The following is a 20,922-nucleotide window of genomic DNA, read 5'->3' as shown; positions in this document are numbered from 1 at the left end:
AGCTTAGGTCATCAGTCCCTTGAAATCACTCATGAAGGAGCTGGCATGACTCTGTCACTGTATGTATTATTGACATCATTCATTAATCAAATGAAATCACATTCATTTACACTTAGGACAAACAGATATCATATTTTTTTTTTACGGGGATAAACTGCGGATTAAATTCGCATTACACTGCCAGAAAAGCAATTTTGCCAACAACATAAAAGAAGGTTATTGCAGAGCAGACACAGAGAATAAATTCAAACATCTTCGAAGCACTTAATCGCTCTGTAAAGAAACGAAAATTCTTCGCACCCTATATACCTCATTAGCCTAGTTTTAGTATTTAATTAAGTTATGTTTCAAAGAGCTGCTTAATTCCAACTGTTCACTGATTCAAATATAACTTGACTCTAATTAAAACATGCACAATTGTTCATTTCTGAAAGCAACAATTCAAGTGATTTTCAACAAATCCAAAACACTCAACAGAAACTCAACTAGAAAGTCGAGTTATATAATTTATTTCAGCTGCTTGTCTAAACTAGATAAAGGGGGAGTGAGAAGAATGAAGGGCAAAGAAAGGAAAATCAGTGGCCCGTACTTTCTGTCTCAGACAGGTAGCCATAAGCTATTTCAATTTCCATAGTGCATCATTTTTAGAAACTGCAAGGCAGTTTCAGAAAACTCAAGATCTGCATGAATTTTCAAAACATCATTGACTAATGTTTTGAATACATTATACATATGGACTAATGTATTTTCTTGGTACCAAGAAAAAACAGAACAATGCAATCAAAGTTGACTGGATGACCGTTAAAGGATACATATTCAAACTTTTAGTCCGGTTATTTTCTTGTAGTTTACATGGTATAGCCGTTTAAGAGGCAGAGAGAAAGGGAGGTGGAGAGAGAGAGAGAGAGAGAGAGAGAGAGAGGGAGAGAGAGGGAGAGAGAGAGAAACTACCATCAGTTGCTGTTTCAGTTTTCAAATACCCAAACGGCCAGCGTTGGGCAAGGCCCAAGTTAGCAGCTGGACTCTCAACTCATGTCTCTACCGGTTGGCACAAACTCAAGAAGTCCAGCCATCATTTGTTGCCTCCAAGATGTGCATTAATCAGCAGGATGTTGGATTCAAAGTGGACTCAGACACAGGCACCCTGAAACAGGAAGCAGGTTTCCCAAATTACGTCCCAACCCTTTGGGTCAATCGCTGTGACAATTCAAGCCTTTTCTGTGGCAATAAACAAACAGATGGATCAATCCAAACTCGTTGTGTTTTCTCATGTAGCAATTTGGCGATGAATTCCAAATGCAAAAGTTACATTGAAAATCAAATGCTACAATTCATCAGAAAGGCTTTTGCAAAATGTAAGGACCTATGTATAATTAGTATTATGTAATAATCAACATCCTTTAAAGCGTTTTACACAACTTTCAGGAAGGTCATTATTTAGGTACCCAAAATATATTCACTGCAGTGATACAACTGTATGCATAAGATAAGAGAAAGTTGAAGCATCAAATAAAAATTGACTAAAAAATTGAATTCTAAGTAATTGAAAAGAGGAGCTGAGTGTGTTACAAGAAGATTAAAAGTCGCACCAAAAATGAAATATCAGTCATACAAAGCTGGTGTCACTGAAGTTGGGTGGAAATTACTGCAGACAAAGCTAATTACGCCACTGTCCTCATCTTCAACTATGATTTTAAATGTGCTGATGACCAAAGCAACACATCAACACACTCATTTTTTGATCCTATTGAGTTCTTTTAGCACAGATTTCTGAAAGATATTTTATACTTAAAGAATCATAGAACTCTAAAGGCACAGGCAGGTGAGAAAAACAATTTGACAGTGTTAGCACCTAATTCAACTTTATAGACACAACTTCCTCCTTGCAAAATCACACCTGCTTTTTCCTCTCGAATTTTGCCTGCTTCTACGTATTACTTGCTTAGTAAAAGCATCTCAGTAATGGACAACATGGTGATATCCATGGGTGTATTATTAGTGCAGGAATCTGTACCATGTCATGCCATACTAAGCATAAACATTAAGATGTACATCGTTGCTACGCACAGATGAGAAGACTAAGGTTTGCATATGGAAGCCAATGGCTCAACATCTGTAAACCCTGAACTAGACATGGAAACACCAGTGTCACTCACATCAAGGCTCATTTTCTAGTGTGACATTAGGACAACACGCATGTTAACTGGACGTAGACATGAAACATGGAATCTGCGGGAAGGCAGTTTTTAAATACAGAGCCCTCAACTTCTCCAACAAAGATGCTGCCTGCCTGCTGAGCTGCCCAGCAGGTGGATTCTGTCATCAGCATAAACAAGTTAGTTCTACAAAGCTTGAAAGTGCTCCATCCTTGCCTCCACCTCCTCAATTCTCTCTACTGTTATTGTCTCTGACAATTGAAAGCAGACACACAAAGGATGCAAGGAGACAGAAAGAAAGAAAATGACCAGTATGAAGGAAGGGTGTAGAATGACTAGAGTCTCCATGGCTCTACACCCCATCACAATAGGTGGGGACGGTTAGTTAATATCTCAGCAAGAAACACTGTCCTTAGATAAAAGTGGTCTTCAGTGGGGCACATGTACTCCGACATAGTCAGTCATCATACAGTAATTACATTGAGTATTTTCCTTGCTCCCTCATCTCCTTTTGTTTTTTAATCATTCAATTTCCTGGTGGAGAAAAGTGGATGTAAAAACATCAGATGAACTTTTATATCATGAAAGACGTACTGCTAAGACTGAGCATTTCAATGGCACACCAAAATGTAATCACATAATGGCTCATGTCATTAATGGAGTATGTTGGTACACCATGTGGCCAACTGTATTTTCCACATGTGTGCTTTCCTGCTGAAAGCCTTACAATCAGGGCCCAGTAAGGCCTATTTAATTACTGGCTTTGTCAATTTCCTTTTACTCTGGTTTTCTGTTTACTCTGGCTTTCAGTTATCCCAGCAGGAGAGCCTTCTAACCAAACAGTCTGGCCACGCAAATAAAACCCCAGGGAAAGTGGATGCAGTTCGAATTAAAGAACTGCTATTGATCAGTCTTTCACAGGGAGAAGGTGGTCAATCCATCGATACGCAACTCAGAAGTTTGTCCTTTCGAAGTTTCTAACCAGCTTTCACTCTACACCTCCAATAACTTACTATACATGTTTTTTCCTAAAAGAGGAAATCATATATATTTCTCATTGGAATCAACTGCATCTCTTCAAAAGCATATTTTTAGAAACTGAGAATGGACTAAGACAGAGGGATGAGGGAGAGAAAAGATCTGGTTCGCCCCCATATGGCCACGATGACAGGACACCAGGAACTAGCAACTCCCTTGCACGTGTCATGGGCCCAAAATCTTTGGGATGCCTTCCACTGCCTGTCCAGGCTCATTAGCCAAGAGCCGGATTGAAAGGACAGCAATCAGGATGAAAAATTCCACTCCCATGCAGGATGCCCAGTTCCCAGGCAGCACAGCAGAGCGCATCACAGTGCTGACCTCACAATTTCCAGATCAATAATACAGAAACCCATTTCTCACTCCCCAGTGGAGAAAATCGCATACGTGATCTCAAACCATAACCAAGTCGCTCATTGTTTTCTGTTTCAACTGCTGCAAGGTGAGAAGCTAAAAATGCAAAGCTTAGTGGCTTTCTCTTTGTGGCTAGATCTCTGCCAAAAGTTGTATTATGAAATGCATTACAATGGGGTGTGAAAGTTGTCTTAAATGTTATAGCTTCCACAATCTGAACTGACTAGCAGCAACACCGTTAAGTAGGTCTACTGTAAGACCACGCTCAGACAGTTGAGACTGTGAAATCAGTATCTTGATGAAAGTACCATACGCCACAGTAGCCTTAAATTCTACATCTCCTGCAGACCTTGGAAGCTGCTAGAAGGGCAGGCTGCTCCGGCATTCTCCAACATGGCTACGACTAGCAGTACGATGGGCTATCTCCATTCTAAATTCACAAAACCAGCACCAAGGCCAGATGAGGAGCTTGTAGTTAGATCATGTCTTTGATGTTGTTAGCACTGTTCTCCTTCTGAATCACAGAGCACAGCCCACAATCTTTAGTCATCAATGAGATATCCTTGACATTTTGAGGGTACTGAAAAGAGAATCAATAGCAAAAGTGCCCCAGGATGTGTGCCATTCATTCATTCATTCCAACATTCTGGAGCATTCTCCTGTATTCGCTCTGTATGAATGCATGTTGAAAAGCAAGGTTGTGTGATTATGGTATGCAATATGATTTTTATGGCTAGTGGATTAAAAGCATGCCTGGTCTCTTCTAATATGCCCACTTAGCAACCCAGAGACCTGGAATAGAGGGGAAAAAAAAATCAAGGGATTAAAATTTAGTTTGCTAAATGAGCAAGATAATTAAAAAAAAAAAAAAAACTTCTAGGAAACCTAAGGATGAATAGTTGTGGGATTAAAACAAAGGAAAAACTGATATTACTAACTGATATTACTTGTCCATTTGAGTCATTTTTCTTCTAGGCAAAGAAACAGACTTAAGTCATCTTGAATATATGCTTCGGTCATTTACACTCAACACAAGGAATCTAAAAATAGAATTTGACTGCGGACCCATCAGACATTATCTTTAGACTTAGGACAGCTTGGATTCTGTGGTGTGAGCTATCCTCCAAAAACCTCATTCAGAATATCTGTGTCTTAGATTGTCAAATAAAAGTGTCAACTGCAAAATCTGATAGAGTCAACGCATTTGGGAGTGATAAGGTCACGGTAGCGTAAAGTTCCTATAAGCATTGACTGTTCCTGGAGAAACTAAGAAAAGTAGATATGCTGTCAGGATATCTGACATAAGGGCTACAGCCCACGTGAGAGCAGCAGTTCAAATCCAGGCAGCAACATTTCTGATCCAATGCCCCACTACTGGTTCTGAGAGGGCGACAGGAGATAGCCCAAGGGCTCGGGCCCTTGTCACCCATGTTGGAGACCTGGATGGAGGGCTGTCCCCTGGTTTTGATGAGGCCCAGCCCCTCCCTGCTGTTTGGGAAGAGAACCAGCTGATGGAAGATCTCTCTCTCTCGCTCTCTGTCTACCTTCTTCCCTCTTGGCTTAAAAGAGCCAGGCTGAATATTTGCATATCTAGCTATCGGTACAAGGCAAGAATATAACTTATCAGAGAGGATATCTTCATTCTGTACTGCTATTGTTACATTTCACAGATGTTCAAATCGAAATATTTTAAACTGTTTCAGAAAGGAAACAGCACTTTTGTGAGCACACTGGGACTCCGAGGAACGGAGCAGGTCTGTGTGCACGCGAGCTGGTTAACACAGCTAAATGATTCAATATGGACCACGAAGAGCCCATTGCAAAGCAAACAGGGGACCCTGAAGACAAGAGAAGTGTATGAACTACCGATCGCTTATCAACAATTCCTGTTTCTTAATCCAATTTACTCTCCATTCATTCACTTATTGCCAAACTTAAGAGCTGCAAATTGAGAGACCAGCCTGGTGGCAGGGTGGGTAGAGCTGCTGTCTGCATGCCATATGGACACTGGTTCCTGCCCCTTCGAGGACACTTCCAACCCAGCTCTGTGTTAATGGATTAGGAACAGTCGTAGCAGGTGCTTGTCCAAGTGCTTGAGATCGGGAAGAAGCTCCTGGCTCCTGGCTCCTGGCTCCTGGCTCCTGGCTCCTGGCTTCAGGCAGGGTTAGCCTTGGCCTGTGTAGACACTTGGGTAATGAACAAGAAAACAGAAGATGCTGTGCCATCTCTCCTTCTTCCTCTATAACTCTTTCAAACACATAGACAATACTTTTTAGAGCAAAGGTACTGCATTTTGATTCATCATTTTCATTTTCATAATTAACATGCTGGCCAGTACCGGTTCATCAAGCTTTACTGAATCCCATGACAGGGCATATGCTCGTTGGTTGCACAAGTTAATTACAAAGGGATCTGCAATTTCGTGATTCCAGCTCCTATGGAGGCAACTGAGGGTCTTGGCGGGAGGGTGCAAGGTGGAATTGTGGGCAAAAACCAAACCAAAACAACAACAAAACAACTACAAAAAAATTCAGGATTCAAATAGTCTCAGTGTGGAAAAGCATTGTAACAAGAATGATTTTTTTTTTTTTTTTGCAGTGTAACGCCGTCTTAATTTTGGATCTAGTCATTGAATTAACATAATAGGTCCTATGATGCATACTATTACATCGGCATTCCTTGACATTCAGCAATTTCAGGTTCTTTTGATTATGTTGGTTTTTACCCACCGTAATCAAAGGCAGATGTTTGCCATTTATCATTTAAAATCTGCACGCCTGGAAAAAACTTCACACTTTCTATCCTGAATTTTGGCAAACGGTACCATTTTGCTCATTTTTAAAATCTGGTTGGTTCAAGCATTGCCTCGATATGACCGTTGCTGTTGTTGCTAACTACTTCCATTTTTTCCCACAGGCACTTCGAGAAAAGTCTTATATTTCTTTGTAAACTTTGGCTTGCGACACCTACGTTCTATGTTCTGATAGCTGCCTGGACTTCGGATTTCAATTTTTGGAATTTGCTCATCTCAGCTCGTTCTAAAAAAGTTAGTGTCAGAATAAACATAACCATAGTGAACTGATGGACGCAAAAGCATGAATTGCCCATGTGGAGACGAGGACTCTTGCAAAAAGTTTATAGAACGTTGGCATATGACAAATCTACGCATGGATTTTGACCCGAAAATAAACTGACCTTTCGATTAATTTTTTTAATGAAATTTTTAAAACTATGATCATGTGTTGGATCACAACTATAGAGTTTATGTAGTTTAAACCGTTGGATCTATTCAGGGTATCTTCTGTTTCCATATTCATTTTAGCATAATTTCTTTCTAGATAGGAAAAGAATGTCATAGGTCATTTTTTTTAAGTTTCCCTTATATTTTTATTTTTCATAAACTAGTTCCAGAGGCCCAGGGATGTCCCTTCTATCTTCCCTTGCCACTCCACTGTTCTCTCCTATATTACTGCAGTAGTATTAGCCCTTCAAGTCCCTCATTTGAATATCATAGTTATTTCAATTGGGATTGCACTAAATATGCAAACTGCTTTTGGTAGTATGCACATTTTCGTGACATTAATTCTACCATCCCACAAACATGAAAGGTTTTTCTTTTGTGTGTGTGTCCTTGCCTACATTTTCTTAGTTTTTTTATTTATTTGTTGCAGCTCTTGTGCATAATGAATGGAACTAACTAAATTTCTTTCTCAGCCAGGGGACAATGGCTCTTGACTTTGTGTGTTCATCGTATTTCCTGTAAGTTTACCACAATAAGTTACAATAATTTCTTAGTAGTGTCTGGTGGACCCCGTATAGATGGAGCCAAGCCCTCTGCAAAGGGATAATTTGACTTTCAAACTTTCCAGTTTATATCTGTTTGAATTCTTTGTCTTGCCCATTTCCTTCCACCTTATTAAAAAAAAAATTGACTCAAAAAAGGATCAAGGATCAAAATGTATGACTTGATATCATGAAATTATTAGAGAAGAACCTCAGGGAAACTGCAAGATATAGATGTGGGCAAACACGCCCAGGGCATAGATCATGAAAGCAAAAAATAAACAAATAGGATTGCAGCAAGCTATCAAACCTCTGTGCTGCAAAGAAAACCATCAGCAAAGAGGAGGGGCAGCCAAAAGAACGGGAGAAAATATTTGCAAATTACACAACTGAGACAGGAATGATAGTCAATGTATGTATAGAACTCAAGAAACTCAGTAACTACCCAACAGTCCAATCAAGAAATTGGCAAAAGACATGAGCAGATGGTTTCGAAAGGAAGAAACACAAACGACCAACAGACACGTGAAAAGAAAAACATTTAGGTTCGCCACCTTTAGGGAAATGTAAATAAAAACTACAATGAGGTTTCACCTAACCCCAATTATTATTATTTCAACAAAACAAAACAAAAATGTTAGAGAGGATATAAGGGGAAAAAATTGCTGATCCACTGCTGAACCAACGTACAACCATTCTGGAACGCAGGGTGGAGATTCCACAGGTATCTGAAAGTAGATTTACCATATGACCCAGACTTTCTACTCCCAAACAAAATGAAATTTACAGGAGTTATGCTACCCTCACGTTTATTGCATCTCAATTCACACTAGCAAAGATATAGAATCAGCTCAGATGTCCCTCAATAGATGACTGAGTAAAGAAATGTGGTGCATATAGACCATAGAATACTACTCGGGCATTAAAAAAAATAAAGGAACCTTGTCTTTTGCAACAAAATGGATGCATCTAAAAACTACTGCCTGGGCAAAATAAGAGAATCTCTAAAAGACAAATATATCTTTTCTCTGGTATGTGGTGGATGACATGGAGCATAAAACAAAGTGTAACGTGGCCTTGTGGTCTCTTTACTCATTGAATATAATGATTATTGGCAAATTAAGCTTGTAAGAATAGAGTGGATTAAAATTATGTCTGTGCTAACAATGTTGAAGAGGAAATCTGAGGTTCTGGGAGCAGAGGGGACAAAGGAAGTGTCTTCTTGAAACTGTTCCTATCTGTGAAAACAGAAAATGTGTTCTTTTTTATTTAAAAAATGTAAAAATGGTAGCTGAAATCAAATAAGCAAAAAAGAAATGGAGACAAAGGGATCAGATTTTTAGGCAGAGATTCTCAAATGTATATATATATATATATATATATATATATATATGGCTTCACAAAATAATAAGTAATTTATTCTATATTTTATAAGGAGGAACTCATTTATTTCTAGGGTAGAGTCACATAGGAAGACAAAAAATGAAAGATAGAGACCTTCTGTTGCTGGCTCACACCGCAAACAGGAGTATGTCAGGAGCCACGGACTACATCTGGATTTCTCATAAGAGTTCAAGGTCACCTGGCACTGCCCTTCCCAAGTGCACTGGCAGGGGGCTAGACGGGAAGTGGAATGGCGTGAACTGCAATTGTTGCTCCCACGTGGGATGGCAACATCACAGCCAGTAATGACACCAGTCCCAGCCCACATACACTTCAAGAGTCGCTGGAGATCTTTAAACATGAAGTGAAATGAAAGGATGCTTGCGGGATACGTCTTCACGGACTGCTTAATTTATACATGGCAGTGCTGACTTCCTTTGTGATGCTTACTCAAGGTTTGACATCTTTGATTTGTATTATGATGCAGAAATGACTTCTAAAACCACCAGCTCCCTTCCTATGCATAAGTGGTGTCCAAAATTTTCAATAAGATATAACTCGGGTAATTTGGAGATTAATGAAAGTCTGAGTTTAATACTCATTAGACAGGTGCAGTTTGGAACCAGCGAGTGGCTGTTACCATTTTTAGTTTAAATACCAGTGAGGCTAATTCTGGGGTCTCGTCAGGGTACAAATTCTTACAAGCTTGGCAGCATTTCCAGGAATCTCTCAATAATTTAGCATTGCTTTTATATCTTAACCCTCACACCCGTTGGTAGCAGTTGGTCCTAAAAAGGAGAGACACAAATTCCACCCTCCCATCCCCGAAAAAGAAGCCTGATAATTTCCCCCCCTCTTCCTTATTTTCATGGGCGATGGGGAGATAATTTACTCAGCCTCACTTATTTCCACATTTCCAGTACTGTATGTATAGTATTTTGGCATGCTTCCTATTAATATCCACTGTACTGGCTCTGGTTTCGGTAGAAACAATAAAAAGTGAAATAGAAAGAACATTAGGAAATACTAAAGAAGTATTAAAAGTTCAATTTTGTATGTGATTTCAACATAGAAAACAGAAGATGTGGGCCACTCTGAGTGGCCCTCTTCTCTCCACAAGTTCCCCAGCTACAGGAAGAAGAAAGGAGATTGGAAGGCAATGTGTCACCCAACTTCCCCCAACCCTCAACTCTCCCCATCCAATCCTTGGTCCACGTGGGCATACATCCCACTCAACTCTGAAAACATCATCAAAAAGAAAGTGAATTGCTAGTAAGAATAAAAAAAATAAATAAAAACTTGGGAAAAACATGGGTTTTCATCCAGAATAACTAACAATTTAATACATGTGATTTTTATTTCTCCTCTGTGGTTACAATGTGCTTGCCATGTACATTTCTTTTAGCATGTATACATGGACAGAAATAGTAAGGTACTATGAAGTATCTGATATTTTCAGAGTTTCTGAATACAAATGATGTTGCATTGGACCCCTTTTAATCTGTGTTGAGGAGAGGACAGAGTCCCTAAACTCTTCGAAGATGTAATAAGAAAAACACTGCTTACGCTAAACGCAAAAATGAATGCTCAACTGAGCTCGCTTTTAATTGCCAAAGGGCAGTCTTAAAAGAAGTAGAACTTAAGAAAGACTAAATCAAGCCAGAGTCTAGAATGATTTTCATGATCTATTAAAGACTCTTATTCACTGAATTAGCCCGTGGCTCTTTATCTCTGAAAAATCAGTTCATTCATATTGCAGATTCCTATCAGGTTATAATTTAGAATAATATTTCTCTTCATGCATACGAACCGAGACAAATACAGCTTATTTTCCCATGCTGCATAGTCACAAGTGTTTGTGCTGTAGGAATGATTCAATTTCATGAAAGGAATAAAAGTAGACGAAATGATTAAACATCTGTTTAATAGCACTGCCGGTTATGTCACTTATAAAAATGCAGCATTTTAAGTATGACAATTTTAAAATGGCATCTCAAAGCGTGACTTGGCAAAAACAATTTTTGAAAGCTACACTGAAGAGTTAAATAAGCCTGCTTGGCTTGCAACAGCATTCAACTTCCCTGGGAAAATAGCCATCTTCTAATTTATGTCTTCTCTGAAGCTATAACTGCAAAGAGCTCTTGAAATGCTTTATTTACTGGCCAATTTCTAGGTGTCTCCAAACAGCTTGCACACTAACAAGCTGACATTAATAAGCCCTGTGTAAAGTTCCTAGTTATTAAAAATCCAAATTAGGCACTCCTTATGTTTATACATGTGTAGGGACAATTAATATTGCAAGCTTAGTTGAAAGCGAAATTGCTTGAGTTAACCAACCATTGCAACGCAATCAAATGAAATTTCAGATGCAATTGGAAAAAGAGCTTGTGTCATAGAAATAATAGCAATGATTTCGCTCAGAGCAGTTTATCCAAGTCTTTTCTTTCTCCGTCTGACCTTCATAAAATAATCCATCCATCATAAATGACAGAAAATGTCACTTTGAACCCTCGGAAGTGACCTGGACACGTGCAAGGCAGCTGGCGCACACAGCTTATTTACAAATATTGGTTTGCACTTGTAAATGCATCGACTGCATAAATCTTAATCCATGGAGAGGCCACAGCCTTTGTTCCCTCAGTTGTGTAATTCTGCTGGGAATCAAGAAGCTCGGAGGGGGAAAGAGAATTCCACGACCCCTTTGTTGTTGCCAGCATATCGCTGCCTCGCCTTTTGTTCTTGCTCCTCATGAAATCTGTCTATATTACACGGCCGGCAATGTTAATCACCATTTCGCCTAAGCCATACGAATGAAATTTGCCCACTTCCACTTGAGGCATGAAGCCGAATATCAGATTTCTTTTTGAAATGTTAATGCTCCTTTTAGGAAATGACTTCTGCCTTCCAGATCATCTTCGTGCTAAATTATTAAAAGATGGCATTAAAGGTTGATCGCATGGCCACGCATGCTTAAACACCCTCAAAGATGAAAGGATGACGAAGTTTTAAAGCAGAGACTTTGGAAAGAGGGCTATCCTTTAACTACACATTAGACCACATTCAATGTCGGGTGCAAAGATGGATAACATTTGCAATGTTTTTGGTTTTTTTTGGTGCATTTTCCTAAAATGGGAAACCTAATGTTGACCGTTTCGGATTTCAGCTCATGAATTCGAATTTTGTTCCGGCATTAAGGAAGTGTGCCTTGCTTTCTGACTTTTTCCTTCTTCGAGTTTGGGGATTAGGAAAGCTGCGCGCAGAGCTGTTCTCTCCAAAGCGGAAGGTCATCCCAGCTCTTTGCAGAGCCACTGCTTGTTGGTTCTCAAAAGGGAGACTTCTGGCAAAAACGTCATGTGCAGCTGACACGGTGTAACATGGCAAATAACCAACGCTCAGGGTCCTGTGTCATCCACAGGACGGGGACCTGAATGGCTTTAAGAGTTTTCTCACTTTTACAATTCTTTTCTCTTTCCCTGTTGATGTTGATCAGCAGGTTCCTAAGGCCTAAGTACACTGTGAGTAATGGAGGGGGAAAGGAAGGACAGAATTTATTCAAGAGTTCTCCCACTTGGTGAACACACATTGCTGAGAGGCGAACACTGCTGAGCAAACCACTTCCTGTAAGATTGAGGGATGAAGGAATTGTCCACAGGATGTTCTAAGAAGTGGGCAGGGACTCACAAGCAGGCACCGAGAGTATCGCCAAGGGGGTTACGTTTCACGGTTGATTCTTTTCCCATTTTGACATATCACAAGGGTACAATTAAAATCATCGATGCATCAACAATTGTCACAATCATATGAAAAAATGAAAAATGATACGCTAGCAATGGCGGATGACTTGTTTTCAATACAACATGATAACTGCTAACATGCATTGGGTCTTTTTGTGTTATACGTTGTGGCTCCCCTTTACATGTAAAAGGAAAAAAGGGATTGCCAAAATGTTAATTTGGTGTTGACAACCAACACTCAAGGTGTTCACAAGCTACTGGGGAGAGAAACATTATACACAGAAAAACAAACAAAAAACACACAGTTAAATGAGACATCAATGATACGAAATCATAATAGAGTCCTATTGGCTATTCTGTCTACATCATTACTCCCTAGAAAACAGAAAAAAATACACAATGAATACATCTAATTAAAATACTGCCAATTTCCTCCAACGCAAATAAAAAGGCATTCAATCACTACATGTATTATCTACAAATGACAGGAGTTGATTTTGTGCAGTCTTCATGCGCACCAAGTTCTCCAAGTTATGCAGGATATAAATTAACATAGCCCCAACTCTATCTTACTAAAAGAAAGTGAACTGTATTACCCAACTTTGCAGATATTTTCCATTGCTTTTACAATGCCTGTTCTTCTATGTTGTAAGTCATTTCCTTTCATATGACGATGCACAAAAGGCATTTATTTGCACAATTTGGTGCTTTCCTTCAATTGGAGAAATTCACAATTACTCTAGTTTTCCTGTGGCTAAAAACCAGTGACTACTTTCTAAACCTCTTCCTTGTACTGGCAACGATGGCAAAAACAAGCACCCTAAGAATCACACTGCATGAAGACGGATGAGAGTTTTTCAAAATGCCCGAACACGTATTGAAAAGGGAAGTTGATTTTGGTGCAAAAATTGTCTTGAAATTAAGGTCTCGCTTCCCCATGACACACATTGTCCATGGCAATTGGAAGACCAGGTATACGCATAACTCAAAATCACCTTTTCTTTAAATTCCTTTTCTTTAAATACCTTGTGATATTGTTCAAAAATTTTTCCTTTGATAATTCGACATCAGAAAAACACAGACCAAAAGCACACATTTCCTAAGCCTCAGTTGCGTGGAACATCGTTTTCTTATATCCAAATGTGAGTTTTTGTTTTGTTTTGTAGCAGAATATTAAACAGAATAACCCATTTAACCCACTCTAATCCTTCTTAAATGTGTAATGGACCAACCTAGTAGGGCTGGGTAAGTATAATATATAGTTGTCTTTTTTTGTGGATTTCAATGAAAGAATATATGGAAGAGTAGATTTTATTTTCTGGGCTTTTAATTCTTAATTTTATTTTCTAGTTTTCCTTAAATGGTGTCAAAGCTTTGCATAACTTTCAAAACAAAATGAATTTCCATTCACACGAGAAAGAATATTTTCCGCTACTTCCTTATCACAATGCAGGTCCATAATGGTAGAATTTTCAGAGGAAATGAGTTTTCCATTTTCTTAAGCAAATCAAGAGTCCAGCATTCACTTTTCGAATTGACAGATTCACCAAGCCGAATTTTTTAAATTATTATTCCAACTATTTAAGATTCTTTTGCTCCCTAGGACGATATGATAGCTTTATTGGCTTGAAATTTCCCAACTGGTATAATAAATAAATAAGTAGATACTCAGAAAAAAAAATGTGTAATGGGAAGCGTGTTAGAATCCCAGGAAAAGCCGTGTAGAAATTTGCTATGATGAAAAATCAAAGAGATCTTCACTATAGATAAAAAATCATTCAAATCTGTGACAGAAATACTGAGCTGAGATTCAAGGTCTGATTCTCCAGTCCTTCCTGGCTGTACCAGCATTAGGGAATCAGACTCCTGGCGCCTCACAATGTTTATAAAAAAGACGCATGCAAAAAGCTAACATCTGGCCATCATCTCCACATTTAGACCCGAAAGGAGAAAAAAATTACTCCTGGCCAAAGGAAACAAGTTAAATTTTTAGCAGGTTTCGCACAGTCAGTTGCAGGTGAACCACAGAACTTGCCACGAAGGTGATTGCAACGGACAGACGTCTAAGAAGTTGCAAATACACAGCTCTTTCCCCACAATACTGCTTGTGACATCCAGAAAGCTCACATACTGTCATTTCATGAAATGGACTAGTATCTTTCAATATGGAGAAACTTTGCAAGGGGCTTTAACATTTTTTTTTTTTTTTTACAAAACGTACAACACGAGCAAGCACACTTTTAATTCCCAGACACTATGAACTCAAATACATTTTTAAAAAAAGCAATGAATAATGGCTATTTCTGTTCTCATACCACCTTCAAAACCCATCAGAATGGATTTGTGGAAATCATGACCAGGCCCGTGCAAGATGCGAATCTACTGAAACCAAGGAATTCAAAAGGGTTCTTACTGCAAAATCTTCCCTCCACTGGTGGGCTGCTTGCACCTTCTCAGCTTCCAAGGCCAGGCGCTGCAAAACAAACCAACAAACAGGAATTGGAATTCATGTGGCTAGACGAACATGCGAGCATGTGGCTATTGCATACGGTGCTTGGGGAGGGATTCCTCATTATTTTGGGAGCAAACAAACAGGCTCCTCATTTATTAGTCAGACATTCGAAATCAGGAGCTTCTTTCCGGTCTCCCACATGGGTGCAAGGGTCTACATCTTTGCGTCATCTTCTGATGCATTCTCAGACACAGTAACAGAAAGCTGGGTCGGAAGTGGAGCAGCAGGGACTCGAACCAGTGCCCCTGTGGCGTGCTAGCTTGCCAACTACGCCACACTGCCACACCCAATAGCATATATTTGCATCCGTGGAAAGGAAGTGGCACTGAAAGACTAATAGTATGTGCTGGGATTTGTACTAGACACCTTTTTAATGGCATAACTTTTATACTCCAAACCTCAAAAATGTAATCAATTGTATTCCAAAATTATATATATAAAATCAATCTCCTGGGTTAGCCAACATGTGAAAAACATGCTGAGGTAAGCAGCAGGGGATGCAACGAAACAGCTGTCACCTGCTTGCCCTGTGTCCCAACTGGAGCACAGAGCTCACAGCAGAGGTGACCTGGAACCTCCCTACACAGCACAGCTGAGAAATGGTGGGCATAATGAAGGAAATACAATAAACATGAATGCGCTAAATTCATTTGTCAATCCACAGGATTTATCTGGATTGACTTTGAAAGGCGTCATTCTTAGAGTGGTTGGTGGAATGACGTCATCCGTGATTTCTCAGCATGTAGTCTTTCTAAAGAAACCTGCTCTACACTGGACAGGAGGGTCATCTGTGTAGACCAGTTGTCACATGGGTGCACTGACTTCTATCCACAGAGTACAATCATCTACCCATTTTCAAAGCTATATTTAGGTCGTAACCAAACAGCAGTTTGAGAATCCTTAGTGTGAACTGAGAGCAAAAACTCCCTACCGTGTGCTTTAAGGACAACAGTTTTAGCTAACAGCTGCTAGGCAAACACAAAGAACAAGAGGAACTACTTCTGCCTAAGAAAGACGCAATGTCTTATCCATAGCAAAACAAGACCCACTAAAGGAGATTTTCAGGGCATCAATGAGTTCCACTGAGGTCTTTCATCCTCAGTTGCATGAGAAAGGCAGTTTAAAACAATCTGACCTCCATGGATTATGACATAAATAGGACCTACGCTGAATGAGCCACAGCGACAATAATCATCGCGGATAATGTCTAAAGCAACACAGTAACAGTGGGAAGTGATTTCTTCTTTCAAACATTATGTAGAAAACTGTAGGGGGCAGACATGGCTAGACAGAACGGCACCCACCAGCATATGCGTGGGCTGGAGAGTGGGCCTGGGTTGAACTAGGCTTCAATGCCTGTGGTCATGCAGGAGAGCTGAATCGGACGTGGGCCAGACTGGACTACCCTGTGGTACATCCTGGCAAGCATGGGAACCAGGGGTAGGGGACTGACTGGCCTGGTGGGGGTTATTGTAGGTCGCTCCGACTGGGTTGCAGCCCCCCATTGGTTTGTGTGAGGGTCAGATGTGTGCTGGGCAGAATCAGGCTGGACTGCAACACGCAGTGGGTTGAGATAGAAGACAGGGCTGGAGACAGAACGGACCCAGCAATTGCAACCACCTGCTGATTGGGGGCAAGAGACTGTGCCAAACGCTGTACTGACATGCACAAAACTGAATCAGGTCTGGGATCACTTCAGATGAAGTTTCTTTGGGGATCCGCCCCCCAATCGAACTGCCAGTCTCAGAACCCCAACCATGAAGAGAAGTGCAGGTTCCATAGTCTGACCATGGGGTGCAAGTGTCAAAGCTCAGACGGAGCAGTGGACAGCACATCCAGGTGCACATGGAGAACATGGCAGTATATTAGAGTCTGCAGAGGACAACTGGTACCACAACACAGGATGGAGTACAAAACAAATACGCCAACTACCCCAGCCATGTGTCGGCAGTGCAAGTCTGGGGAAAGGGAGGCTCTAAGTGGACTATGCCAACCAGTGGATTCTGCAGCGATTCCATCATGCTTGGAGTGGCGAGACTGGCAACAACTCATAACTGTTGAACTATCAAAACCACTTGAGCAGGACCCTCGGAGCATGCCCCACATCAGGGACCTGGGATAGGTGGGAGACTGAGTGGGGGCTTCTCCCTTTGTCTCCCCCCCCTTACCCAAGAAACAAACAAACAAAAAAGTTATAATCATATGGAAACAATAGTCTTACCCACTTTCCGATAGCCCTTGACCCTTTGTGCCCTAATCAACTACGTAAAGACGATCAAAATAAAATAATTCCAAAAGAATTCATCATGTATAGGGTCAGTGTTGTCAGGAAGGAGTTAAGTTGGCACTTGCGCTATCTGCCTCCCATGTAGGGCACCAAGCGGGATCCTGATTATTCTACTTTCAGTCTAGCTCCCTTCCAGTGACTGGAGGAAATCAGAATACGCTCAAGTGCTTGGACGCCTGTGAGCACATGGAAGACCCAGAAGAAACTATTGGCTTTGACCTGCCTCAGTCCTGGCTGTGACGGTCACTTGGGTGGTGAAGCAGTGGATAGAAAATATCTCTAATTCTGCCTTTTAAAGAAATGTAATAAATCTTTCAAATTATCTGTATTTGGTCTCCAAATTCTGCTTTTGATTCTCTATGGCATCTTAAGCAATGACGTTAATTTTGGGATGTGAATATTTATCTATCTATTTCCTACTTTGTATGACAAAATATCTGGATCCCATCAACTGAGTCAGGTTTTCCTCTGAGTCAAAATGAATATTGTTGAACTTGACAATATTCATATATATATGAATAGCACTAATACAAATGTATATATATATTTAATTTAATAAAAAATATCATCGAATTTTGAAAAAACAGATAGGCAAAAACACGACACTGCATATTATTTTTAAAGGTTTATTTAGTAGAAACAGGAACTAGAAAGAAAGAGACAACGTCAGGAACATCAACGGTATTTTCACTCCTCCAGGACATGTGACAGGCTGAAGCCTGGGGCTAGGGACTCAATTTGGGACTCCAACACGGGTGACAAGGAACTGACCCCTGAGCCACCCCTGGCTGCTTCCCATAGCGCATTCTAGGACAACGGAATGAGAGCCACAGCTGCGACTTGAACTAAGACATTCAGATCCATGAAACACATTTTACTCTCAAAGTTTGACCTTGGTATCTAAAGTTTAAACTTTGTATATCTGCATTGGGAGATACAGAAATAAAATCATGGAACAACACACTATTGCATCGTCTTCTCTGTTCATCCCATGTAAAAGCATAATACTGATTTTTAGATACTTTATCTGTTTGGGAACGACACAAATAATTACTGATAGAGCATTTCCTTTTGGCAAAATCTACTTGCCCATTGCACGTGGGAAATGTTATGCTTTCTAGAACCTTAAAGACTCAACTTCTATTCCAGGCAAGTGGCATTTTATTTTTAAAGCCGATAGCCATTAAATGTCATAAACGAAATGTAATATATACATAATATATATGTATAATGTATATTACACATATATCTGATATAGGCATATGTATGTATAAGTTATAAAATGACTTCAGAAAAAAGGAAGTATTCTTCCTCATTGAACTTCTTGCATTGCACAACACAGCAGCAAATATTATCACCAGACAGAAGCAAAGAACATGGCTCGGCAGGGATTCCTATGAAGGGAACTTGAAATTTAACTTGCCTGTACTAACATAAACAGGGAAGGTTCATTGAAGCCTGTATTATAAATGACATAGCATTTGTAGATATGCGACTAGTTCAGATATGGATAGATAGCTAGATACAAAATATGTAATGGTTGTGTTACTAATGCATGCCTTCCCAGACAGCTATGTGTTTAAATATTAAAATATAAAATTAGTGTTTCAAATGTCTGAAGGACTCACAACTTTCACCCCATAGGCAGCCCTGATACACTCATGCCTCAAGACAATCAGATTTCTATAAAACCCACCACATGTGTTATTCCCATGAACACGTGACAGCAACAGCACTCAAACACTGACAGAAATGGACCTCATGCTAAAGAAAAACTTCCCGGAAAACTTATAAACACTGTGAAAGATGAAGAACAAAATGGCAACCGCAAGGGGAAAAAAAAGTGATATGTTCGTTTGGAAACCGATTTTCCATTTGTGTTGTCACCAGATCCTAAAAGATGACTGTTTGTGAAAAAACTCTGGATATGCAGCGGGCTTGCAAGAAGAAGAAGATAAAAAAAAGAGAAGACTAGAAAAAGAAAGGTCTTATCAGATAAGAAAAAATCAGCTCCCTTGAGGGCGTCTTCATTCTGAAGGCTCAATTCTTATCATATCTTCATTCTTTTTAATAGCATTGACTTCGGTCTGGCGATAGGAAAATCTAACAAAAGCTGCACAGTTATGCAGTCTATAGACATAATTTTATCTCTGCAGCCAATAGCCAAATAGATTGTCTCTTAGAAACGCTCCTAGAAATAGCTTGCTTGGCAGACAGAATTAATCCATATTAAAGCTGAAAAGAATTTTCTAAATATTTAATTGTAACATTTTTTTTTCCTTTTGATATCCTTGAAAGGAAATTGTCACACATCATAGGACTGTCCAGCGACACTTCCGTAATGTTGACACTCCTGTGAAAATTCAGGAAACGACTGAGAGCCACCATTCAAACACATACCGCTAAATTCCCAATTTTTTTTCGGGTGCTGTATGCAAAAAAAAAATTTGTCTCAACGAAAGAATAATAGATGTCATTAAAAGAATATTATAACTAAATAAAAGATGCATGCGCTATGCTATGAATGGCCAAAGCATTAACAAGCAATAAGGATTAACAAATTAACCTATTACGGCTATGTAGATAATGTTAATTATCGCTCTTGAACCGGCTGAAATTGACAAAATAGAATCAAGGATGTAAAACGCTAATCATTGGCAACAGTTGCAACACGTAAATGAGAGTTAGATAAGAGCCACAAACTTTCGCTCTGTTTTGCTCCTCATCACAGCTAGAGTCTACACCACGCAGAGCTAGGTCAAAGTCATAGGCAGTCAATAAAATGAGCTCAATATTTTATTTTTTTTTTGCCAACATTTGAACAAGAAGGTGACCGGAAGTCATTAGTTCCTGGCAAGTATGGGGGAAGAGGTAGCCTGTTGGATGACGTCACAATTCCTCAGCACTTCTTGCGCTGGTGGGAGCCCCCGAAAGTCTCAACAAAAAAAACCCAGCAATTCCTCCAGGAACAGGCATTGTGACAGAAATTCTATTTCAACCGCAGCATGCTCTCTCTAAGAACCTTAACTATGCGATGGGGAACAATGCAACTTATGCGAATTCAAGCGAACATCAATGTCAGTAGACTTTCCTAAAAGCCTTTTGGCAACCTGTTCTGTCCTACCGAACCCAGATTTTACTATGAAAAATCTTAATGTTACCTGTTATACTTGCTGTTTCTGAGAAGTAGCATTGAAAAAAATCTCTATTCAAAAGCAATCAGATTCAAACCTGAAACCTCAGGTTAGAACCTTAGAAAACCTGAGCAGATCAATCAAAACCGATGGACTTTCGCACATGGCAATATTGGAAAGCTGGAAACTTACATATTCCTGCATCCCTGGGCTTCAAGGAAAAATATCTCGAAGTATGATGTGCTTTTGGTTTTATTGCATTTACGGATATAAACTTGCTATGCGTAAGCCTTTAGAAAACACAAATACAGGCATACTACCCTCTGTGGTGGTGGGGAAGGCCGCTAGTTCAGGGTCAAGAGCCCGGAAGACACTCCCTCCCCCCATCAACGTGGTCCCTCCTGTCCACCTCTGATGCTCAGCTATCATCAACTGGACCCTGAGCTGGGATGGGATTGCAACAAGAACCCCCTAAATGCCCACAAGAGGCAGGGGCTCGCTCTCTTGGTCACATGCTTTGGTCGCTGTAGTATTCTTGGCC

General features: G+C 39.9%; 1 protein-coding gene across 7 annotated transcripts in view; it reads right to left on the bottom strand.

The window, feature by feature from the left end:
• CACNA2D1 (calcium voltage-gated channel auxiliary subunit alpha2delta 1) overlaps nucleotides 1-20,922 on the bottom strand; it is a 343,062-nt gene that overhangs the window by 141,347 nt on the left and 180,793 nt on the right. For all 7 annotated transcript variants that reach the window (XM_040970986.1, XM_040970994.1, XM_040971020.1 and 4 more), the window contains exon 4: nucleotides 14,862-14,921. In XM_040970986.1, coding sequence (XP_040826920.1) covers nucleotides 14,862-14,921 — 60 coding nt within the window. The remainder of the gene's footprint in view (nucleotides 1-14,861; nucleotides 14,922-20,922) is intronic.

The sequence above is a fragment of the Ochotona curzoniae genome, unplaced genomic scaffold (assembly GCF_017591425.1).
Source record: "Ochotona curzoniae isolate NIBS_2020 unplaced genomic scaffold, NIBS_Ocur_1.0 contig_21, whole genome shotgun sequence".
NCBI lineage: Eukaryota > Metazoa > Chordata > Mammalia > Lagomorpha > Ochotonidae > Ochotona > Ochotona curzoniae.
The sequence above is the reverse complement of the archived record's forward strand: the minus strand, read 5'-3'. Positions and strand labels throughout refer to the sequence as shown.